The 25,898-nt window shown below is 47.7% G+C and overlaps 1 protein-coding gene across 1 annotated transcript in view; it reads right to left on the bottom strand.

Annotated features, from left to right (window-relative positions):
- The window catches only part of GLRA2 (glycine receptor alpha 2), a 1,032,607-nt gene that overhangs the window by 120,857 nt on the left and 885,852 nt on the right, over positions 1-25,898 (bottom strand). Inside the window, exon 8 of the mRNA XM_086934355.1 lies at positions 14,932-15,081. Within this exon, the coding sequence (XP_086790481.1) occupies positions 14,932-15,081 (150 nt within the window). The remainder of the gene's footprint in view (positions 1-14,931; positions 15,082-25,898) is intronic.

Genomic DNA, 25,898 nt, shown 5'->3' with positions numbered 1-25,898 from the left:
GGGTGCATTGACTGACCGTTACTTTCGGGGACTTTCAGGCGGGGAACAGCCTTTTCGACGCGGCTGTTACACCGCTGTGCCGTTATAACGCGGTCTTTTCAACGCAAGTCGTTACCACGACTTGCGCTGGTGGGCGCTGCAGGACAAGGAATTTTTTAATTTAATATCCAACACCTTCCCTACTGTACGTAGGCTGGTGTTGGAATAGTAAATTAAAAAATTCCTACGTCCGCACCCCCTCCAACGCAAGTCGTGGTAACTACTTGCGTTGAAAATAACGCGGTGTAACGGCACACGTTGTAAAAGTACGCGTCGTAAAGCCGTACATCCATAACTTCACCTACTGCATGGCCACACCCTGGAGTATCTGTGAAACGCTCCTTATTGCTTTCCAAGGTCCCCTTACCACTGACTGTGCCCCACCTCCTGCGTATTACAAGTCATATCAGTCTCGAATTACAGTGACACAGAGGCACTGATTGGGCCATCAAAGGTAATATTTGTGTATTTCAGAGCCAATTAATACATAAAAATGAAACTGAATAATGGAACTGATTGTCAACTTTTTGTATTCCATCCAATAACACTTTAAAGAACATGTAATACACCTTGAAGGTTTGCTACAAATTTGGAGACAGCTGCAAGTTTAGATGTTATCAAAATACTGTACAAGGGGTGGGCAGCCAGTGGGCTGATCTCTGAAAGTGAAACTGGACTAGATGGGCATCACCTATCTACAAGAACTCGCCACTTCCATTTTGTTGACTCCTAAAAAGGGAAGAACAATGAAAAAGAAGAGGAGGAGGAAGAACAGGGACCATCATTGCTGATGGACCCTCTCTTGGAAAGTAGACTCTGGTCTTGTTCTCGTGAACGCTTGTGAACTATGTCTCCAGGGCGGTTATCACTAGCTTTCTGACTCCCTTTCTAGCCCATTAAAGTGTGGACTTAGCAGGGAGGTCCCCTGGAGGTCTGTGGATTGAGCCTGGGCTAGGTAGCCAGGCAGCAGGCACTACAGGTTCTACCTGAACATACAGGCAGACTACTAGTGGCATAAGGGCGGGATGTTTGGGGAGTACAATAAGAGAAAGTGGTCTGCTGTGGAAGTCGTTGGCATGTAGCTGCCCATGAGGCAACCAGGGTTGGACAGGTAGAATTTACAAATATTTTGCTGTTAAGGAGGAGATAGTAGCAGCACCAGATTCTGTAGAAAGGCATTAGGAATCGTCACTCAGAATTGTGAAAGCTGGTGGTTGGGGTGCCACTGCAGGAGAAAAGATCCGCTAACACCAATGAACCTGCCCCAACGGGGCTACCGGGCTAGAGATATTTTGAAAAGTGCACAGCATTCGGATCCTTGCCCCTGGCGCCCTGTGGCGGCTTATTAATGAACTGGCTTTGTTAGCGCAGTGGTACACTGCTCTACAGGCATTACTTTGTACAGTGAATAGTGTGTATAAGTAGTGGTAGGATCCCCTTCTTGGCGTTTACCGCACACTGAATCTCTGAGCTGAACTGAGGAGGACAAACAGCTAGATTCATCATGCATTTTTGCGAGTGCAAACGGTGCGAATCGCTAAATTCAGCCGTTTGCGCAAGCAAAAATAGCATTTGGAATTCATCAATGGGTCATGAACTCGCAATTTGAAAAATCGCAAATAATTGCGATTATTCAAATTGCGATCGCATTTAAGGAATCTCAATTTGAGATTCCTTAAATGCTATTCTTGAACCTTAGAAAAATTGCGATTTCGCTATTTTTTGCCGCTATTTACCGCGAAGTCTGACTTAGTGGTAAATAGCGAAAACTGAGAAAAATGCACTTTTGTGCATTTTTCTCAGTTGTATGTTACACCCACATGTCCTTTGGACATGTGTGTGTGCAACATCAGTCTACATTTTCATTTCAGGGGTGCTACAGGGTGTCCTTTGGACACCCCTGGCACCCTTGAAATCGCATCCTAATTTGCGATTAGCAAATTGCTAATCGCAAATAAGGAATAACTCCCCATTCATTCTTATGGGCCTTAGGCCCATAGGAATGAATGGGGAGTTATTCCTTATTTGCGATTAGCAATTTGCTAATCGCAAATAAGAAATGTGTAGGAATCGCAATTTATTTAGCGATTCCTACATGAATCCCGTTTTGCAAGTCCTTAATGGCGATTCCTTAATAATCGCTATTAAGGACTCGCAAAACGGGACTATGATGAATCTGGCTGAAAGAGAATCAGAGAGCAAAAAAGTGTTTCTGTCAGAGACACAGAGAGAGTGTGAATATTGTCTGTGTGAGAGATTGTATAAGTGTTTGGGAGAGAGATGTGTGATTAAAAACATGTGATAGAGAGTGAAAGAGAGTTGAGTGTTATTTGAAAGTCACAGATCGGCAGAGAGAGAAAGAATGAGTGTAACAGAGTCTCACAATGTAACCAGGTTATGTGCTCTTTTCAGTTTAGCAATTTCCTTCATTTAATTGAAATTGCTGCAGGCTGCCTGCTAACATTTGCATTTAGAAAAGCACCTCTTCTTTGGACCTACACATCTGCTACTTTCATGTTGTGATTTCTGCGATGCAGAAGCAATTATTGTATTGATTGAACCTTCCTTTAATGGATCCAGTCCATGTGTATGTACTTTACACCAATAAAGCACGGAGGCTTAATGATTAAAACTATTAGTGCGGTGTTGTTTGTTTCCATGGAAACATATTTGTTGAGGCAACATTTCCATTAAGAGTCTATTTTCTTTCAGATGTAGAATAAAGAATGCAGCTTTGTGTATCAGGTTTGCAGCTGCCAACATTGTCAGGGTAACAGTAGATGGGTGTGTTTTTGAGAACCATCTTCTGTCCTAGCGCTAGGTAAGGGGTAAATAAACCCCATTTTATTTTTCACTAATGTTTCAGAGAAAATGCCTTTCCTTTTCCCTTCCGACCATGACACTGTATGCAGAATAGGATGGGTGGGATGTTTTTCTTATAAATCAGAACTCATTTTTTATTAGGAAATTGTGGTCTCACCTATGTGAATAGTCATCAAGTTGCAGTGAAAGGGATTGGCCCGTTGTGAAGGGCTTCACAAAGTGTGACCAGGGTCTCTGGAGAAACGTATATGAATTGGCCATTGTATTGCTGAATATCAAAGTGCGTGCAAACGTTTCTTGCCACTCTCCTGCAAACCATTTGTCAAATTGCTTTTGCAACAATGCAGAGGCATTTTTTATCCAAAGGAAAAATATTTTTCCCTAAAGAGTAATCTCTTCCCCTGAAACCTCACCAATCTTGAGTGTTCCTGCAATTGGCAGGAGCAGGCCTCTGACCAGGGTTGGATAAGGATTAAAAATCGGCCTGGGCATGCTAAAAGAAAGTGGGCCACATTTGCATATTGCCTTTCAGCAAAAACAATGCTTTGGCGAAATGTTATTTCAAAAAAGAGGGAGGGGGGGGGGGGGGTTAAAAACACCAAAAAAATGCATGGATTAGTTCACACTGGTGAAGCGCACCTGAAAACAAGTGAGGCCACATCTGCTCAGGTCACCTTCCACCGCTCAATATGCATACATTAATGGACTTGCCCAGGAGAGAAAGGGAGTGACACCTCTGCCCGTTAATAAAATATAGGTGATGGACTCCCATCTGCCTCCTGAAAGGGGACTCGGGCACCCTTGGCTGCTGGTGGAATCCTAACACAGAAACAACCCACATTGGCCCCCAGGCTGCCCAAAAAGCCTCCCACAGCTGGAACCTGGACACCGGCCCCTCGGCCATTGCCCGAGTGCCCGCTTACCAATCCGACCCTGCCTCTGACCCAGGCAAGTTAAGGTAGGAATGGGTTGAGCAGAACTTTGTGAATGCCCACAGACAAGTTAGGTTTGAGAGTGCACAATCTTTCACGACATTCCAGACATGGAAACCCCATTCAGCCTCCTTCCCACCTTGGATACATTTTTTTGTTGCTGTTAAATCAGCTTTAGTAAATTTCAAAAAACCTTTTACACCAGTAAACATAGTCATATGCGCATATAAACTAAACTTACATCACAGACGTTAGGGCTGACCAGGGAAGTAGTTATCACTCCTGGATTGTATTTCGGGATCCATTGGCACAGCCTTGTATCAGACCCTTAACCACTTGCATCAAGGGTTATTGAGGTAGGAGCAGAATATGATGGCTCAAAGAATCTTCCTGTGGAGTCTCATTACCAGGTTATAGTTCAGAAAACATACTGACTTTCAAACAGGGGTACGAAGAGGGATGTTGAACATAAAGGGATTGAATTGCTGAGCGTGGCACTAGATTAGAAAGAGAGAGTTGATTCTATCGGCCACATGCATCAATGTGTTTAGGAAGTGCAAACGGTGCGAATCGGTAAATTCGGCTGTTTGCACTTCCTAAATATGTTTTTGGGATGCAGCAAGCATTTTTGAGTAATTCGGTATTTTTACCGAATTCCAAAAAAGCGATTGCTTTTAAGGAATTGCAAATTTGCGATTCCTAAAAGCAATGCATCATTTATTTAAAAATTGCGATATTTGAAACTGGAAGTGCAAATTACAATGAGGTTGAACCTCGTGGTAATTTGCGAAATGGTTTAAATATGCTTAAAATTGCTTTTTTTAAACTGTTCAATTACAGACACACATGTCCTAAGGACATGTGTGTATGTAACTTGTACTGAAAAGTACATTTTATGGGTGCAGGGGGGGGTCATTGGACCCCCCTCTCCACCCTTGAAATGCATTAATGAATTGCGATTTCTCAATTGCGAATTCGCAATTCCCTTTGATTCCTATGGACCTTTTAGCCCATAGGAATGAATGGGAATTGCAAATTCGCAATTGAAAAATTGCAAATTTCATGCGAATCGGTAAAAATTGCGATTTTTACCGAATCGCATAAAATTTGCGAGAAAAATGATGCATAGGCTTTTGCAAATTCTTATTTGCGATTCGCTATTTTTCGCAAATAAGAATTCGCAAATGCCGATATTGATGCATGTGGGTGCTAGTGTGGGTGAGAACCGACAAACTTGTCCCTGAATGTTGAAATAATACTTTTACAACTATGGCAATTCTACCCAGTGAAAACAACTGTATTTTCGTTCCAAATTAGCTGATTTCATCAAAGATAAATGCTTCTCTGTAGCATCCGAAAAGAAACCTGTTCACACAGGTAAACATTTTAGAGGCCATTCCATATTTGAGACAGGAAGCCGTTGCTGAGACAAATCATACCTAAACATGCAAGACTCATAATTGACACTATGTCACATGCTCCCTGATCACCAGACATGATGTTGCACCTCTATTCAGGGGTGATTTGGGACCAGGAAGATAGCATGTACATTCTTAATTTTCTTCACACACACATGGTCTACTTCCTCTATCCTACCCTGACCAGTCCCTCACCTCTTCCACAGGGACGCTGATAGATTTCATAAAGTGATGTAAAAAGGTGTTCTCTCATTATCTTAAACATGGAGAAATGTATGTGTGATTCAACTGTAATGTATATTAACTTTAATTCCTCAACAAGTCCATAAAAATAAAATTTCTGGTTCCCACAATTATATACATTCTCCCATTTTACACTGAAAATATTTTAACCTGCATCCAAATTGAAGAAAGTTTCCCTAGTAAATAATCTACATAGGGTCCCAATGCTCCAAATAAGTTACCACTCTGAATCCAAAATACAACTTTAGACCACAATCTATTCAAAACGTGTGCCCTTCGATCCAAAATTAATATAGATGTGTCTCCAAGTACTGTAAAATTCCCAACAAAATATTGTAAATGTGGCCATGAAAAGTACATTCTTAACCAGGACCAATCCAAATATTCATCCCAAGATATTCATTTGGACTCCAAAGTGTTGTAACCATATTTTATATTTAGGAAGTGCAACAATATACCACTGGTTCAAAAGATCTAATAATTTGACCACAACATTTTAGATTTGTGTGATTAAAGGGTTCTTTCAACCATGCTCCAAGATTATTCTACTTCTGAACCACCAAATGTTATAAATCTGACCCCCAACAGTTCAAGCAAGCCTGGCTGAAGACGGCTGTAATGCCAGAAACCGGTCCTAGGAAGCTTGTTTCCAGGCCAGGGAAGGCATGGCTTGGCAATTCGGACTGGACTGTTCCCATGAGGCACAGGGTCAGACTGATTTGCATATGGCCATGTCTGAACTGGGGTGGCAGAGTGGGCTAAAGGACGGTGATGGATTAAACCCAGATCTGTTGACTGGGTGTGAGTGTTTGATTGGTTCAGATGCTCCGCCCATCACCACCCTCTTTGTACCGCTTTGTTCGCCATAAGTTGGCAAGGTATGCTCAGACGTGAGTCCCTTGCTCACTTTGCCACTGGATTCAAGCAGGCCTGGCTGAAGACGGCTGTAATGCCAGAAACCGGTCCTAGGAAGCTTGTTTCCTGTCCAGGGACGGCATGGCTTGGCAGTTCGGGCTGGACTGTTCCCATGAGGCACAGGGTCAGACTGATTTGCATATGGCCATGTCTGAACTGGGGTGGCAGAGTGGGCTAAAGAACGGTGATGGATTAAACTCAGATCTGTTGACTGGTTGTGAGTGTTTGATTGGTTCAGATGCTCCGTCCAACACCACCATCTTTGTTCCGCTTTGTTCGCCATAAGTTGGCAGGGTATGCTCAGACGTAAGTCCCTTGCTCACTTTGCCACTGGATTCAAGCAAGCCTGGCTGAAGACGGCTGTAATGCCAGAAACCGGTCCTAGCAATCTTGTTTCAAGGCCAGGGAAGGTATGGCTTGGCATTTCAGACTGGACTGTTCCCATGAGGCACAGGGTCAGACTGATTTGCATATGGCCATGTCTGAACTGGGGTGGCAGAGTGGGCTAAAGGACGGTGATGGATTAAACCCAGATCTGTTGACTGGGTGTGAGTGTTTGATTGGTTCAGATGCTCAGTTCATCACCACCCTCTTTGTACCGCTTTGTTTGCCATAAGTTGGCAGGGTATGCTCAGACGTGAGTCCCTTGCTCACTTTGCCACTGGATTCAAGCAAGCTTGGCTGAAGACAGCTGTAATGATAGAAACCGGTCCTAGGAAGCTTGTTTCCGGTCCAGGGAAGGCATGCCTTGGCAGTTCGGGCTGGACTGTTTCCATGAGGCACAGGGTCAGACTGATTTGCCTATGGCCATGTCTGAACTGGGGTGGCACAGTGGGCTAAAGAACAGTGATGGATTAAACCCAGATCTGTTGACTAGGTGTGAGTGTTTGATTGGTTCAGATGCTCCGTCCATCACCACCCTCTTTGTACCGCTTTGTTCGCCATAAGTTGGCAAGGTATGCTCAGACGTGAGTCCCTTGCTCACTTTGGCACTGGATTCAAGCAAGCCTGTTTGAAGACGGCTGTAATGCCAGAAACCGGTCCTAGGAAGCTTGTTTGCGGTCCAGGTACGGCATGGCTTGGCAGTTCGGGCTGGACTGTTCCCATGAGGCACAGGGTCAGACTGATTTGCATATGGCCATGTCTGAACTGGGGTGGCAGAGTGGGCTAAAGAACGGTGATGGATTAAACCCAGATCTGTTGACTGGGTGTAAGTGTTTGATTGGTTCAGATGCTCTGTCCAACACTACCCTCTTTGTACCGCTTTGTTCGCCATAAGTTGGTAGGGTATGCTCAGACGTGAGTCCCTTCCTCACTTTGCCACTGGATTCAAGCAAGCCTGGCTGAAGACGGCTGTAATGCCAGAAACCGGTCCTAGAAAGCTTGTTTCCAGGCCAGGGAAGGCATGGCTTGGCAGTTCGGACTGGACTGTTCCCATGTGGCACAGGGTCAGACTGATTTGCATATGGCCATGCCTGAACTGGGGAGGTGGCAGAGTGGGCTAAATAACGATGATGGATTAAACTCAGATCTGTTGACAGGGTGTGAGTGTTTGATTGGTTCAGATGCTCAGTTCATCACCACTCTCTTTGTACCGCTTTGTTCTCAATAAGTTGGCAGGGTATGCTCAGACGTGAGTCCCTTGCTCACTTTGCCACTGGATTCAAGCAAGCCTGGCTGAAGACGGCTGTAATGCCAGAAACCGGTCCTAGGAACCTTGTTTCCGGTCCAGGTACGGCATGGCTTGGCAGTTCGGGCTGGACTGTTCCCATGAGGCACAGGGTCAGACTGATTTGCAAATGGCCATTTTTGAACTGGGGTGGCACAGTGGGCTAAAGAACGGTGATGGATTAAACCCAGATCTGTTGACTGGGTGTGAGTGTTTGATTGGTTCAGATGCTCAGTTCATCACCACCCTCTTTGTACCGCTTTGTTCGCCATAAGTTGGCAGGGTATTCTCAGACGTGAGTCCCTTGCTCACTTTGCCACTGGATTCAAGCATGCCTGGCTGAAGACGGCTGTAATGCCAGAAACCGGTCCTAGGAATCTTGTTTCAAGGCCAGGGAAGGCATGGCTTGGCAGTTCGACTGGACTGTTCCCATGAGGCACAGGGTCAGACTGATTTGCATATGGCCATGTCTGAACTGGGGTGGCAGAGTGGGCTAAAGAACGGTGATGCATCAAACCCAGATCTGTTGACTGGGTGTAAGTGTTTGATTGGTTCAGATGCTCTGTCCAACACCACCCTCTTTGTACCGCTTTGTTCCCCATAAGTTGGCAGGATATGCTCAGACGTGAGTCCCTTGCTCACTTTGCCACTGGATTCAAGCAAGCCTGGCTGAAGATGGCTGTAATGCCAGAAACCGGTCCTAGGAAGCTTGTTTCCGGTCCAGGGAAGGCATGGCTTTGCAGTTCAGACTGGACTGTTCCTATGAGGCACAGGGTCAGACTGATTTGCATATGGCCATGTCTGAACTGGGGTGGCAGAGTGGGCTAAAGAACGGTGATGGATTAAACCCAGATCTGTTGACTGGGTGTGAGTGTTTGATTGGTTCAGATGCTCCGTCCATCACCACTCTCTTTGAACCGTATGTCTTCCTGGTCAGCCACACAGCGCTTAACAGGCACAGCGCTTGAAAAGGCTAGCGCTTAGGAGACCACAGTGCTTCCCCTCACACACAGCGCTTGGGAAGCAGCAGTTCTGGACCAAGGAGCGCGTAGGGAGCACAGCGCTTCGGGGGCTCAGCACTTCAGGTGGGCAGACAGTCCCAACAGAAAACCTCAGGGGCCCCAGGGTAACGCGGTCCAGTCCCGCCCCACTACCAGGCCAGGTCAGCAGTCAGTGGGTACTCATCAAGATGGGGCGGTACGCTTCCACCATCCTCCACTGTAGCGTGGCACTCCTCTTGTACAGCAGCCTGTACTCCAGCAGTGGGACTTCCACTAGCCCAGGTGATAGCAGAGGGGTTTTAGTTGGTTGCAGGGTCCAGCACACAAGCCCAAGTGGTGGTTTCCCCTGGCAGCAGGTCCCCTCACGTTCATGTCCCTGCTCTGACTGAGCACATGTTGGCACAGCCTTCTTACTTATACGCCCCTCACCCCATCTACCAGGCAGTGCCAGAAGCTTCTAGAAGCCTCTGGGGAACTGTCTTTAACTGGCTGGCTCAGGGGGAAGAGTAGAGCACTCTGGGTGCCAGGCTTTCCCTCCAAATGCTGGGAAGGCTGGTACCAAACAACTAGACCACTAACCCACTGCAGTCAGGTGGCACAGCACATAGCCATGGCATCCATTTTAAATGCAGCATTTCACCAGGGTGCATTTCCACAATGGGGGTTAATACGTGCACACACAATTGCATTACATTTTCACATTAAACAGGGCATCTCACACCATACATGGCCTATATATGTCTTTACCATGGGGGAGACATCCTAACAAAGAGGGGTGAAAAACGGAACATTTTGAGGCAAAATGGGCCAAGTCCAACAGTGCTAAATGGAGTGGACAGGTTCAGCAGATCACTATAGTGGTTGAGCCTTAATCAATATCCAGAGTAGTGATCTGGAAATCAAAAAGTGCAGCCTTCTTTTGCCTATTGGTCCAAAACCATAGATCCTACTCATTTGATGCGCTTCTATGAATGACTGTCCTCCCCAGCCTTTTCATTAGCTATGGAACATAGAAATGGAAGATTACCTATTAGAGCATGTTTTGTGCATCAGGTATTAACCCGATACTACATGAATAGTTCATGGAATTAAATTTAAGTGACAACGTTTTTTTGACCTTCATAAATCAGACTAGAAGGACAGGGTTATTCAGTAAAATGTGTTAAGCTGTGACCGGCATGGGTATGTCTTAAAGTTACTTCTGAGACCTGAAACGGATTGGGAATATCTGAGTTTTCAGCAAATAACACCCCACTCATTTTATGAGTAGTTGCTGAGGATTAATTTTTATGGTTTCTCTCAATAGTGACAGTAGCACCGTAACATATTAATTAGGCCAGATGTAGGTAAAATCTAATTTGCAAGTCCTTAATAGCGAATTTTACCGATTCGCTATTAAGGGCTCGCAAAATTGAATGTAGGTAGGAATCGCTAAAATATTAGTGATTCCTTAATATACCTTAATAACGAATCGCAAATTTAGATTCGCTAATAAGGAATTCCTACCCATTCATTCCTATGGGCTAGGAGGACCATAGGAATGAATTGGAAGAAATTCACTATTTGTGATTTGCTATTAAAGAATCACAAATAGCAGGAGCTATTTCAAGGGTGCCAGGGTATCAAAAGGAAACCCTGTTGCACCCCTGAAATGTGCATGTGTGCACATGTGGCGCACATACATGTCCCAAGGCCATGAATGTGTGCCACATGGCACTTTAAAAAAATCAAAAAAGTGCTTTTTTAAAGGAAATCGCTAATTACCACCAACTTGAAGTTGGTGGTAATTAGGGATTCCTTAAGGCTAAAGTGCACTTTCTTTTGTGCTACTTACATTGCATTTAAGGAATCACAATTTCCGATTCCTGAAATGCAAGAGCAAAATAAGGAATCACAATTTTGCGATTTCTTATTTTGCTAGTAGGTATAAACTCACCTACCTTGCTCTCAGCCAAATAGCGATCGTTTCAGCGTTAGCGCTCGCTATTTTGCCACCTACATCTGGCCCTTAGTCTCAACAAAATTACCAGTTAGGAACAAAAACGATTTTTAGACTTTTATTTATTTACTCTGTTCGTGTGACCCAAGTCGGATATGAGGGGTTTATATGACCCTTTGAGGAATACTAAGTGATAGTTTAAAAGCTATTTATACACTGATTGCCCTGATGAAGCGAATGCAGTTCTTGTGAAACACGTTTTTGCTAGGAAATAGTAACAAATTGATACTTGGCAACAGATACCTTTCAAGCAATCTAACTGTGTTTTGACATTTTTGGCTCACTCTGAACTGGGGAAACAAGAAGTTCTTGTTCCGAATAATGGATCATGTTGTGCGTTACTGATTTGTTAAGATACCCCCTCGACCATTGAGAGAAAGAGTTTTTGAGCAGTGAGAGACCAGGCAACTGGTACAAACGTTGTGACTGCAGCATAATGATTGAAATACCAGTTGTTTTAGGTGTTTGCAGTTTCTATTGCTTTCTAATGTTATTGACACTTTTTTCTACACAGTTTTGAAGTTAATTCCACCATTAAAACGTGTGGTTCAACTAGCCGCTTTCTTTGGCCATTACTTTTAAACAGTTTTCCGGGACAAAAATATGTTTTTCAAACAATTGTATCCAACAGATGCCTTTTTGCTTGCAAAATAGCTGCTTTGGAAACGTTCTCCGTTTGCCTTAGTTTTACTTTGCTCACATCAAGTATGGGAACACTTTTTGGTTGTGATCTAGACCAAAATTCTTGTCAACTACCTACAAAGGAAGGGTAATCTGCCACAAATTAAACAACTATTCAGAAAAGGGGGTGGTGATGAACAGAGTGTCTGAATTAAGCAGACCACTCTTACCCAGTCCAAAGATCAGGGCTTGATCCATCACCGTTATTTATCTCACTGCACCATCCCAGCTCAGAACCTGGCTATATGCAAATCAGTCTGTCCCTGGCCCAGTGCATCATGGGAACAGGGCAGACTAAACTACCAAGCCAATTCTTCACCAGAAAGGAGACAAGCTACCGGGGACCGGTTTCTGGCATTTCAGCCGTCTTCGGCCCGGCTTGCTTGAATCCTGATGGTGCAGTGAGAAAGGGACTCATGTCTGAGTATACCCTGCCACACCTATAGTGGCCAAAAATGATTCAGAAAAGGGGGTGGTGATGAACAGAGTGTCTGAATTAAGCAGACCACTCTTACCCAGTCCAAAGATCAGGGCTTGATCCATCACCGTTATTTATCTCACTGCACCATCCCAGCTCAGAACCTGGCTATATGCAAATCAGTCTGTCCCTGGCCCAGTGCATCATGGGAACAGGGCAGACTAAACTACCAAGCCAATTCTTGTTTCCTTCCCAGTGTAAGAATTGGCTTTTGTAGTTTGGTTTGCCCTGTTCCCATCATGCACTGGGACAGGAACAGACTAATTTGCATACAGCCAGGTTCTGAAACTGGGATGGTGCAGTGAGCTAAAAAACGGTGTTGGATCTAGCCCTGATCTCTTGACTGGGTGAGAGTGTTCTGTTTAATTCAGAGACTCTGGGGCATATTACCAACAACTAGCGATAATTTTTGTCTCTAACTTGTTTAGAGACAAAAATTATCGCCGCACATCGGCGATTTTTATCGCAGATAAACCTTGCTATTAACAAGGTTTATCGCAAATGCGATAAAAAACGGCCGAAATGCATGAATATCGCTGAAAAGTCAGCGATATTCATGCATTATCGAGCAAATGCTCTTAGCCATGTTATCCACCTCCCATTGGATAACATGGCTAAGAACTGCTCAGGGCAGGTGTTAGCTTTTGGAGATATTCCCGCTTAGCGCGAATATCTCCAAAAGTTGGTAATAGGAGATAGCGATGTTAGCGACTGTTTTCAGTCTCTAACATCTTGGCACGCCCACTTTGCATCTCATTAGTGATAAATATCACTGACATGCAAAGTGGGGCCCAAGATGGTCGCTATCTCCTACTAGCTGTCGCTAACTGGTGTTACCGACAGCTTGGTAATAGGGAGATAATTTTATCTCTGCTTTCTTGGCTTTTAAAGCCAAAAAAGCGGAGATAAACCCCCTTGATAATATGCCCCTCTGTCCCTCACCACCCCTTGTTGTAAATACAAATTAAACAACTGGCAAAGGGTTTGATGGCACGCCAAAAATCAGTCCTCCAAATGCTGCTTTTGGTTTGCAGTCAACACTAATGCGAATTGCCCAGTCAGAAAGGTCAGTTATATGCCCCTTTACATTAAATTTCTGCATATGTGAGCAATTTCATGTACTTGGTTAAGAGTACAAATCATGAGCTATTGGGGTCACTATCACTAGATAAAGATAAAGAGACCCATAAACACTGATTTACAGGTCTCACAGAACATGGATCATTACTAATTAAATTAAATCAGAATGCAGTAAATGTATTTTCTAAAATACCACTTTCAACACATTGACTAGCCAAAACACAGAATCATGTTGCTGGGATTTTGCAGCAGGTCATTCTGACCAATGCATGGGCTCTTGCACCACATTTTAAATATTGCATGAATAAGAACCCTGTATGTGGCACATTCCACTCCTTTAGTTTATGCTGATCACCTAGAGTCATAACTCCCCAGGTATAGATACAGCATCTTAATCTCCCCATAGGGTATGTTGATTCAAAGGACTGTGCAGATCAGTGAGGAATGTTGCTATCCTAATGATGATCAGCTCACTATTACAAAGTGGCTGAAATTAAAAAATACACTATCTTTTCAAGTATATTTTTCTCAGTGTTTTAAGTTCAATGGAGCAGTGTAAATATTTTCATTTTAAAGAAAAAAAAATGTACATTGCTTACCTAAATTAGTACGGTCCACTGACATAACTACTGTATATAATGTATTGATTATCAGCTTGTGAGGGGCAAATTCTGTGGAAAAAAAGTGTTAATGACAGATTCTCATCAGACTTCGGCAGGCGTAGACTCATTTCCTGATAACCGAATCTGAACACATGGCACGCAAGCTACCATAATATTACAATGAGACTTATCAACGGTCAGAGGGTTTCATCCTCTGTCATTTATTTCAGCGCAATGTGCAGCTAGTTGTCAGTCTTACACTTTTGGGACCAAACGTCATGCGTCCCTGATACGGGACAGACAGAATCTAAATTTCAATTTGTTTATTGAATAAATCATCTTTGAGCCATTAACTGGATAAGCAGGTTTTTGATTTGAGAGTATGTTGGCCCTTTGGAAGGCTCATTGATCTGTGTGTACTATTTGCATGAATTCCTTTGAAAGAAGATCCGCTTGGATTATTACCTTGAAGAAGTCCCAATGTGGGACAACACGTTTCAGTCAGAAACGCCTATGGCTCAACACTCTCAAAGCATTGGTATTCTTTGATGTACAGTTGTAACCATAGTGGTGATATGCTTGTAGTTTTTCTGTAAAAATCATGCTGGAATCACCTATAGAGCAACACTCTCAACGGATCGCTATTCTCAGATGTACACTTGTAATCATAGCGGTGAAATGTCTGTAGTTTATGTGTAACAATCATCATTAAGGTAACGATTTTTTCTATTACAACACTTGGAAGGTTTCGATGAATCATTTGAATTAAGTTGCTATTACATATATTTCAAAACATTTTATTCATTGTACCTGGACCAAAACGGTGACACATAAGATATACTATAGGAGTGCTCCGTTGTCTTCTTTTTCTATGTGTGTCTGGGCAAATATTTTCTTTGATCCAGACATACACATCCTGGCAACTGTTTTGTTAGTGTCTTGAGCACCATTGTTCAATTACTTCTCCAAAGACAGAGATGCAAGACTGTTGTACCATTGTTGCCCTTTTTGTACCATGCAATTGGATTTATATATCTATATACTACCCTACCTTATTTTGCCGTTTTTGTCTTCTTCGTAGTCTCAGGAACTCTTTGTGTTGCCGGGAAACAAAGTTCACGGCCGCATATTCCAGCAAGGCAGCAAACACGAAGAGAAGGCACACTGCCATCCAGATGTCAATAGCTTTCACGTAGGATACCTGAAATGACAGCACAATCACAGGTCCTGGTGAGTGGAGCCTCCTGATTGCTGTGCAGAGTGGCATGAACAACACAGTTCAAATTACAGCAATGAAGCACAGATTTCTGTTTCCCTCTAGACAGGTTCATTTATTTATTCTGCTTCTGTACACCACAATACTAGGCTGTCTTGTTGTCATTTTGTGTTTTTTATATTTGTCGCATTTTAATATTTTCTCAATATAAATAAATACATATTACAAAGTTCTCAACAAAAAAATCAATAGAGGAACAGAGCCATGTGGGATATGGAACCTCAACTGGTATTCCAAGGGACAATACCAACTTGGCAAATTAAATGTATAATGGAAGCATTATTTTATATTATTTCCATGTGTTACAGTTTAACATGCTTGTTTTTGATATGTAAGCTATCCTCAAGCAAAACATATACTGGATCATTCTAAATGCAATCACACAAAAGAAATGTGTCTAATGTTAATAAAAATATGGAGCAAGATGAGCATTATGAAAGTTCAGAGCTACTATTTCCAACCCACCCAACTTGTGACTTTATAATTTGACCCACCCAGACAGTCACGGCTGGTTATTAGCAGTCACAAGGGCACCACTCATCAAAAACCAAAGGAGGATGAAACTCCCACAGCAATGTGAAACCAAGCAATCTCACCATGCTCACAATGTGAAAATGTCTCTGATAATGTGGCTATAATTGTGACTTGAATGAATGACATTATCAGTAGCGATACACAAGGCACAGTACAAAGAAGACTTACTGCTCATGCCACAGGTAGTGCAGCATGCCAGTTAAAATGGAGGAGTGTGAATTATAACTGGTGTGAAAAATACCTTCTCTAAATTAGCACAAATGATAAAACAAAGTTAGCAAATCCATATTCCTCCTGTTAGGTTTAAAACAGGCCAAGCACTTCAGGGGCTTTAGTGCTAGAGGCACTCTTGTGGTCTGACACCCTGTGATGATCTTTGACTACCATTATTTTAATTGACTTCTGTTAGACCTGGCACCTTGGCGTGAGTCTCCCTTCCACTTTTTGCTGATGTGCCTCCGATGTTTTGCTGGTTTTCCGATACTCAGGGCACTGCGCCACGGCTGATCCGTGCCGCAGTGCAAGTGCTCCCTACTGTAAATTGTACATACGATTGGTATCCACGATTGGTGCATTGGATTTACTGTTAGTCCCTAGTAAAGTGCACGAGAGAGTGCCGGGGCTTGTAGATGCCAATACTGCTGGTGGGCCTGCAGCGCTGGTTGCGCCACCCACCGAAGCAGCCGTAAAGATGTGTCTGGGAACTGCGACCGCAGAACCCGCGTGCGGTCTCGTACTGTCACGCTAGCTGGGCAAGTGTCCCCACTTGCCCGCACCGACCCTTCCCTTGACTACATATTAGTCACCCCTATGGTAGGCCTGCGGGCAGGGTGCGTTGTAGGTGTAAGGTAGGACAAGCCCTGATGTGCGTGGCATGTCCTAGTAGTGACTTACAACGAAGACCGTATTTCACTACTGAAGGCTACCTGCTCCATTAGGCCAGACTGAGCTGCGAGGATTATTACACCCTATAATCCCCGCAGGCTCAAGGAGCATGGTAGTGAGTCATGTTTAGTATGCCTGAACTCAGGATAATGAGATATTTCTTGTAGTCAAGTTTATTTTAGTATCCTGGGTTTGCAAATGCTACTTTTAGAAAGTTAGCATTTGCTTGCTTAACCATTTCAGCCGCCTCTGCTGGTATGTGTATCTGTCTGTCTGGGATGTGTGAGTGACAGGGCTGGAGGGATGACAGGTGGTGAATGCGCAGATTACACCTTAGTGGGAGGTAGGAGTGCCTCTTGACTCGAACTGTCACTGTGCTCGGCCACCACAATGCTGGCTCCACCCTCCTGGGGAGCGGCGGATGACTCTGCCGGCACCTGGCCCAGGAAGGGCGAAGCCCCCATCAACAAGGTACTCTGGCCACCCCTGTCCGGACAATGCTGGCTCCACCTCCTGTGGGGCGTCTGATGCGCCTGCCCCTCACACTGAAAGCAGAAGCCGGAGTACACCCGCCGGGGTACTCCAGAACTGAGAGTGGCTATGCAAAGGCCCCCCTGGCCTGCGAGAACAAAAGAATTGGCCTATAAAAGAAGGAGCCCTGCTCCTGGAAAATTAGATCCGGTTTGGGCCACAGAAGGACTCTGCCCTACGAGAAGGACCGTGAGAGACAAGGAAGGGTGCTGACTCTTGCCTGTGTCTGGTGCCTTGCTGCTGAAGGAGAGGAAGACAAAAAGACTACGAAAAGACTTTTGCTCTACTTGTGCCAAACTCCGCTAAAGAGATCTCCAAGGGCTTGCAACTGAACTTGCCCCCTGACCAGCGTCCCAGGACCAGTGGACGCTACCCCCTTGGAAGAAAGCGACTGCGGGTGCTGATCATCGCCGCAGCACTGACGGAGGAATCTCCTCCAAGGCAACGACATCCACCTGACCACCGTGACCGGGGCCCACAGCAACAGCGGGAGCAAAGTAAGGACCAGCCGCCGCTGGCCCGAACACCGTGACCGCAACTGCACCGGGAGCCCGAGAGCAAAGCAAAGGAGGACCCGTCCGGTCCGAGCTCTCGAGGTGACTGCATAACGAGCAGCCACTCACCTGCAAAGACGGACAGTTGCCCTACGAGGATCCGCAAAGTCGGTAGCCTGCCCGACAGCCCAGCTGTGAGTCCACAGCTGCACCGACATTTGGCTGGGTACGTCCTGCACTTGGGGACCGCACTGCCACTTGTCACCACCGCACAGCCGCCGCCTCCAGGGTCGGAGCGGACGACGAGGAGAGGACCCTGCCGCCACAAAACACCGCTACCCCGGAAGACCAGTGACCTGCTCGGCTGAAGAGCCGCAACGATCAGCGACCCCGGGAAGGCAACGCGACGTGGGACAGATCCCCTGGAAGCCGCCGGCTCCCCAAGAACTTTGAGTAACACCGGCCTACGGGCCTCAAGAGAACTGCCTAAGAACTGTGGTAACCCGAATTAAGTAATCTGCAACCGTTTTCGTAAACTATATCGACTGTATTCACAAGCCTGCTTGAAATCTATATAAAGATATATATTTTTACAGAATACAGTCTGGTCTCGTTGTGTGGTGGGTTGGTTGTAAAGGTGTACTGTTGCAAGTGTTTAACCCTATGTGCCCCCAAAGATTAGCCTACGACTGCTTAAGCCACACTACCTAGAGGGTAAGCAGAGGTTGTCTGGAAGGTAACCCTCAGCCCTGACGAGGAAGAGAGAGTCCCTGCTTGTCGCTAGTGTTACACTGCGCCAACTAGAGCCTTCCCCTTCCTACATTGGACGCAGCGGTGAGGATTTCGAATTTACACTTGCGATATCTATACCTGAGCTTCTGACCACTACACAAGGATTACGGTCCAGTTACTTAGCCACAGACTTTGCTTTTTGAATTTTGCCGAAAGAAGATTCCGAGTGCAGAAGCCATGCCGGGCACAAAGAGCCTGGATGGAGCAGAGTCCACGACCTCCGAAGTGTTGGAGGTAGAGTGGGACGCCGCAAAGCTGGACAAATACTCGAAGATGGAACTGAAGTTTTTCTGTAGGAAACTCAAGGTTCCGCACGCTGGTTGCAAAAACAAACCGGAATTCTACAAGGCCCTGAAAGCCTGGGTGGAGTCCAGAAAGACCCCGGAAGAGCAAGACGTCCTCGCCGAACAGAATACGACGGAGGAGCAGCATGCGCTTGGGGATCTGATCGATCTAGAGAGGCAAGACAGCGAGCACAGCTTGGGTAAAGGCCTGTCACCAGAGGAGCTGGCGGACAGGAAGGAAACCCAGAATCACAAGAGGAAGTTGGCAGAAATGAAAATCCAGCTGGAGCTTGAAACCAAAAGAATGGCGCTGGAAGAGCGAAAGCACCAGATGGATTACGAAATAAAAATGAGGGAGATAAGTCTCAAGGAGAGAGACTTGGATCGGCCTCCCTCTGGTGGCAGCACATCGCCAGTGCAGGTAGAGTCAAGAGTGCACATCCTGAAGGACGTAGTTAAGGAGTTCTTTAAGGGGGATGACATAGGACAGTGGTTTAGGGCATACGAGGTAGCCATGTCCTCCCACCGGGTCCCTGACAAGGATTGGGGAGCGGGGTTGTGGGGAAGGTTCCTTAGCGAAGGGAGAGATACCTTGCTAGATTTGCCCGTTGAGAATCAGAGATCCTATGCCCACATGAAAAAAGCTTTATTGAACAGGTACGGGCTTACCCCTGAAATGTATAGACAGAAGTTTAGGGGATGTACTAAGCGGCCTGGGAATACGTATGTGGAGTATGTGACTTACTTTTGCAGAGCACTGGATGGTTGGGTGAAAGGTAACCAAGTTAATGATTTTCAAGGTCTCTTTGATTTAATTGCATGGGAGCACTTGTCTGATCACTGTTTTCCTGAGTTACGCCAACACCTGATCGATAGCAAGCTGTCCAACCCGAGGAAGCTTGCTGAGGAGGCGGACCGCTGGCTCAGCACCAGGGTCCACAAGGGTCCCGTGGGAGATTCCGCCAAGAGTGGGCAGGGTCCCCAGCAGAAGAGTGGGGGGGACAAGGGGGGAAAACAGAAAGGGTTCCAAAAAGGCCCCCAAAGTAGTTCCCAAGGGAATCCGCAGCAGGGTTCTCAGCCTCCCCCACCCCCGAAGCAGAATGGGGCCCGACAGGTAAACCTGTTCCAAAGGGGCCCTTCAATTGTTTCAAATGTGGCGAGCCTGGGCACATATCCAGTGACCCCAAGTGTCGCCTATTTGGAAAACCCGCACCCACTGGTGCTCCGCCCCGACAAGTGACTAGCGTTCACCTGGGAGAAGAAATGATGGTCCCGGGGGGTGGAGATCCCGTTCACATGACCCTGGTCTTGTTAGGAGACAGCGAGATGATCCCTACGAACTACCTGCCCTCTAACACTAAGAAATATGGGCAGGTGGTGATCATCAATGGTAAGGAAGCCGAGGCTCTTAGAGACACAGGAGCCAGTGTGACTGCAGTGAGGCAGCACCTGGTGTCTCAAGAGCAGGTTGTACCCCATGCCTACTGTAGGGTTATCAACGCTGATAATTCTGAGAGTCAGTGTCCGATGGCTCAAGTTCCCTTCGAGTGGGGGGGGGGTCTCTGGTACTCTGCAGGTCTGTGTGAGAAAAACCATGCCTGTTGACTGTTTGCTAGGGAACGACTTGGAGCACTCCCCTTGGGAAAAGGTGGAGAAAACGACTCACCTGCGGATGGTGGGTCTGCCCGACTGGGCGTGCGTGACCACCCGGTCAATGGCAGCCAGTAGGGGTGATCGAGAGGTCCTGGGGCCTGAAGGAGAGGCCCAGGAACCGGCCTTAGGGAGAAGGCACAGGGGGCGTGGGAAGCCGGCCCCTGAAGTTCCTACGGTCCAGGAGGAGGCAGACCTTGAGGGGGATGCCCTGGAGCCTACAGGGGAACAGATCGCCGAACTGGGGGACCTGCCTGAGCTGACCCATTGGCAGCAAGAAGGAGGACCCTCCAGGGAGGAATTCTGCAGGGAGCAGAAAGAATGCCCTTCTCTCATGGGTATGCGGCAGCAGGCTGCAGACCAGGCCAATGGTGTTCAGGCCAAAACACATTACGTGTACTGGGAGAACGACCTCCTGTATTCGGAGCCTAAGGCTGCTGAACCTGGGTCAGCCCGTGTGCTGGTGGTACCCCAGAAGTTCAGAGCCTTCCTACTGGGTCTGGCTCATGATGTGCCTTTAGCAGGACATTTGGGGATGGACAAGACCTATGACAGGCTTGTCACCCACTTTTACTGGCCCCAAATGCACAAGAGTTCCGATGCTTATTGCAGAACCTGTCCAACTTGCCAGGCAAGTGGGAAGACGGGAGGGAAGAACAAGGCTCCCCTCCAACCCTTCCCTGTGGTCGGTACGCCATTCCAGCGAGTGGGTATTGACATTGTTGGGCCTCTGGACCCCAAGACAGCCATGGGCAACAGGTTCATCCTGGTCTTGGTGGACCATGCCACCCGGTACCCTGAAGCCATCCCTCTGAGGACAGTGACGGCTCCCGTGGTGGGGCGTGCACTGATGGGAATTTTCTCACGAGTAGGATTCCCTCTAGAGGTGGTGAGCGACAGGGGGACCAATTTCATATCGAAATATATGAAGTCCCTTTGGCAGGAGTGTGGCGTAACGTACAAGTTCACCACACCCTACCATCCCCAAGGTAACGGGTTGGTTGAAAGATTCAACCGAACCCTCAAAGGCATGATCATGGGCCTGGAAGGTCCGATGAGGCGTAAGTGGGACATCCTCTTGCCATGCCTGCTTTTTGCATATCGCGAGGTACCACAGAAGTCCCTAGGGTTCAGCCCCTTTGAACTGCTGTACGGTCACCCCGTGAGATGACCACTGAGTTTGGTAAAGGAAGACTGGGAGCAATCTCCCAGGAACCCTCCCCAGAATGTATACAGTTACATGCTGGCCTTCAGAAACCAAACCAGACGCTTCAGACAACTTGCCGAGGCAAATCTGGAAGCAAGCCAGGAGGAAATGAAGCGGTGGTACGATCAGAATGCCACTCTGGTCGAGCTTCAGCCTGGACAGGAGGTGTATGTCCTGGCCCCAGTGGAGCCCTGTGCCCTTCAGGATAAGTGGACAGGACCATTTGAGGTTGTGGAGCGCAAGAGCCCCGTGACATACTTGGTGGACATGAAGACGCCCAGGAACCCTTTGCGGGTCCTACATGTCAACCGCCTCAAGCCCCACTTGCGAAGGTCCGAAGTGGGCATGTTGTTGGCAACCGATGACGGAATGGAGGAGGAGTCGGAGCCTCTTCCTGACCTCTTGGTGGCCTGTGAGAAGGATGGGTCAGTGGATGGAGTTAACCTCTCACCCTCCCTGACCGCCGAACAACAGGAGGACTGCCGCCAGTTGCTGGGGCAGTTTCCAGACCTGTTCTCCCTGGTTCCGAGTGTCACAGATTGGTGCGTCCATGATGTGGACACTGGAGACAGCTTACCGGTGAAGCATAAGGCTTACCGGGTAACTGACAGGGTACGGGCCTGCATCAAGGAGGAGGTCTCCAAGATGCTTGCTCTCGGGGTGGTTGAGTCTTCCAGCAGTCCTTGGTCCAGCCCCGTGGTCTTGGTTCCGAAGGCTGCTGCGCCGGGAGCCACACCCGAACTCCGGTTCTGTGTGGACTACAGAGGACTCAATTCAGTCACGAAGACTGACGCGCACCCCATCCCCAGAGCTGACGAGCTCATTGATCGGCTAGGGGCTGCCCGGTTCCTCAGCACGTTTGATTTAACGTCTGGGTACTGGCAGATCGCCTTGACCGATGGGGCAAAGGAGAGGTCGGCATTCTCAACCCCAGATGGGCATTTCCAGTTCCAGGTTATGCCATTTGGAATGAAGAATGCCCCTGCCACCTTTCAGAGATTGGTCAACCAGGTGTTGGCTGGACTGGACGAGTTCAGTGCCGCCTACCTGGATGACATCGCGGTGTTCAGCGGCACCTGGCCCGAACACCTGCGACACCTCTGGGAAGTGTTGATGGCCCTGCGCAGAGCAGGCCTCACAATCAAGGCAAGCAAGTGCCAGATTGGGCAGGGTTCAGTGGTGTACTTGGGACACCAAGTTGGGAGTGGCAAGGTAGCCCCCTTGCAGCCCAAAATCGAAACCATCCTGGCTTGGGAACCCCCCAAGACCCAGACTGCAGTGAGAGCCTTCCTGGGGCTCACTGGGTATTACAGGAGGTTTGTCAAGGGCTATGGCACGATCGTGACCCCCTTGACAGAGCTGACTTCGAAAAAGCAGCCCAGGAATGTGATTTGGACTGACACCTGTCAGAAGGCTTTCGACACCCTGAAGACTGCCATGTGCACGGCGCCCGTGCTCCTGGCCCCCGATTTCTCCAAGGAGTTCATTGTGCAAACAGATGCTTCAGAGCATGGTGTAGGGGCTGTTCTTTCACAGATGACTGAGGAGGGCTTTGACCAACCCGTAGCCTTCATAAGTCGGAGGTTACTTCCACGGGAAAGTAGGTGGAGTGCAATAGAGCGTGAAGCATTTGCTGTGGTCTGGGCGCTGAAGAAGCTAAGACCCTACTTGTTTGGGTCTCACTTCCGAGTTCAGACGGACCACAGGCCCCTCAGATGGTTGATGCAAATGAGGGGTGAGAACCCGAAACTGTTGAGGTGGTCCATTTCTCTACAGAGTATGGACTTTACGGTGGAACACCGCCTTGGCACCGATCACGCCAACGCTGACGGTCTGTCCAGATTTTTCCGCCTTAGTGATGTGGAACTCCCTGGGGAAGGGTAGTTCCCCCCACATTTCAGCTGGAGGGGACACATGTTAGACCTGGCACCTTGGCGTGAGTCTCCCTTCCACTTTTTGCTGATGTGCCTCCGATGTTTTGCTGGTTTTCCGATACTCAGGGCACTGCGCCACGGCTGATCCGTGCCGCAGTGCAAGTGCTCCCTACTGTAAATTGTACATACGATTGGTATCCACGATTGGTGCATTGGATTTACTGTTAGTCCCTAGTAAAGTGCACGAGAGAGTGCCGGGGCTTGTAGATGCCAATACTGCTGGTGGGCCTGCAGCGCTGGTTGCGCCACCCACCGAAGCAGCCGTAAAGATGTGTCTGGGAACTGCGACCGCAGAACCCGCGTGCGGTCTCGTACTGTCACGCTAGCTGGGCAAGTGTCCCCACTTGCCCGCACCGACCCTTCCCTTGACTACATATTAGTCACCCCTATGGTAGGCCTGCGGGCAGGGTGCGTTGTAGGTGTAAGGTAGGACAAGCCCTGATGTGCGTGGCATGTCCTAGTAGTGACTTACAACGAAGACCGTATTTCACTACTGAAGGCTACCTGCTCCATTAGGCCAGACTGAGCTGCGAGGATTATTACACCCTATAATCCCAGCAGGCTCAAGGAGCATGGTAGTGAGTCATGTTTAGTATGCCTGAACTCAGGATAATGAGATATTTCTTGTAGTCAAGTTTATTTTAGTATCCTGGGTTTGCAAATGCTACTTTTAGAAAGTTAGCATTTGCTTGCTTAACCATTTCAGCCGCCTCTGCTGGTATGTGTATCTGTCTGTCTGGGATGTGTGAGTGACAGGGCTGGAGGGATGACAGGTGGTGAATGCGCAGATTACACCTTAGTGGGATGTAGGAGTGCCTCTTGACTCGAACTGTCACTGTGCTCGGCCACCACAATGCTGGCTCCACCCTCCTGGGGAGCGGCGGATGACTCTGCCGGCACCTGGCCCAGGAAGGGCGAAGCCCCCATCAACAAGGTACTCTGGCCACCCCTGTCCGGACAATGCTGGCTCCACCTCCTGTGGGGCGTCTGATGCGCCTGCCCCTCACACTGAAAGCAGAAGCCGGAGTACACCCGCCGGGGTACTCCAGAACTGAGAGTGGCTATGCAAAGGCCCCCCTGGCCTGCGAGAACAAAAGAATTGGCCTATAAAAGAAGGAGCCCTGCTCCTGGAAAATTAGATCCGGTTTGGGCCACAGAAGGACTCTGCCCTACGAGAAGGACCGTGAGAGACAAGGAAGGGTGCTGACTCTTGCCTGTGTCTGGTGCCTTGCTGCTGAAGGAGAGGAAGACAAAAAGACTACGAAAAGACTTTTGCTCTACTTGTGCCAAACTCCGCTAAAGAGATCTCCAAGGGCTTGCAACTGAACTTGCCCCCTGACCAGCGTCCCAGGACCAGTGGACGCTACCCCCTTGGAAGAAAGCGACTGCGGGTGCTGATCATCGCCGCAGCACTGACGGAGGAATCTCCTCCAAGGCAACGACATCCACCTGACCACCGTGACCGGGGCCCACAGCAACAGCGGGAGCAAAGTAAGGACCAGCCGCCGCTGGCCCGAACACCGTGACCGCAACTGCACCGGGAGCCCGAGAGCAAAGCAAAGGAGGACCCGTCCGGTCCGAGCTCTCGAGGTGACTGCATAACGAGCAGCCACTCACCTGCAAAGACGGACAGTTGCCCTACGAGGATCCGCAAAGTCGGTAGCCTGCCCGACAGCCCAGCTGTGAGTCCACAGCTGCACCGACATTTGGCTGGGTACGTCCTGCACTTGGGGACCGCACTGCCACTTGTCACCACCGCACAGCCACCGCCTCCAGGGTCGGAGCGGACGACGTGGAGAGGACCCTGCCGCCACAAAACACCGCTGCCCCGGAAGACCAGTGACCTGCTCGGCTGAAGAGCCGCAACGATCAGCGACCCCGGGAAGGCAACGCGACGTGGGACAGATCCCCTGGAAGCCGCCGGCTCCCCAAGAACTTTGAGTAACACCGGCCTACGGGCCTCAAGAGAACTGCCTAAGAACTGTGGTAACCCGAATTAAGTAATCTGCAACCGTTTTTGTAAACTATATCGACTGTATTCACAAGCCTGCTTGAAATCTATATAAAGATATATATTTTTACAGAATACAGTCTAGTCTCGTTGTGTGGTGGGTTGGTTGTAAAGGTGTACTGTTGCAAGTGTTTAACCCTATGTGCCCCCAAAGATTAGCCTACGACTGCTTAAGCCACACTACCTAGAGGGTAAGCAGAGGTTGTCTGGAAGGTAACCCTCAGCCCTGACGAGGAAGAGAGAGTCCCTGCTTGTCGCTAGTGTTACACTGCGCCAACTAGAGCCTCCCCCTTCCCACAACTTCAGTGTGTTATTTTACCCAAGCCTGAATGTACAACGTCCTGGATAGGCCTTGTTTCTCTTAAAGGTTTTTTTCTTGTAATCTTGCAGTCTTTCAGTGGGAGCTGTCACAGAGTAGGA

Source organism: Lissotriton vulgaris, chromosome 8 (assembly GCF_964263255.1).
Source record: "Lissotriton vulgaris chromosome 8, aLisVul1.2, whole genome shotgun sequence".
Classification (NCBI taxonomy): Eukaryota; Metazoa; Chordata; class Amphibia; order Caudata; family Salamandridae; genus Lissotriton; species Lissotriton vulgaris.
The sequence above is the reverse complement of the archived record's forward strand: the minus strand, read 5'-3'. Positions and strand labels throughout refer to the sequence as shown.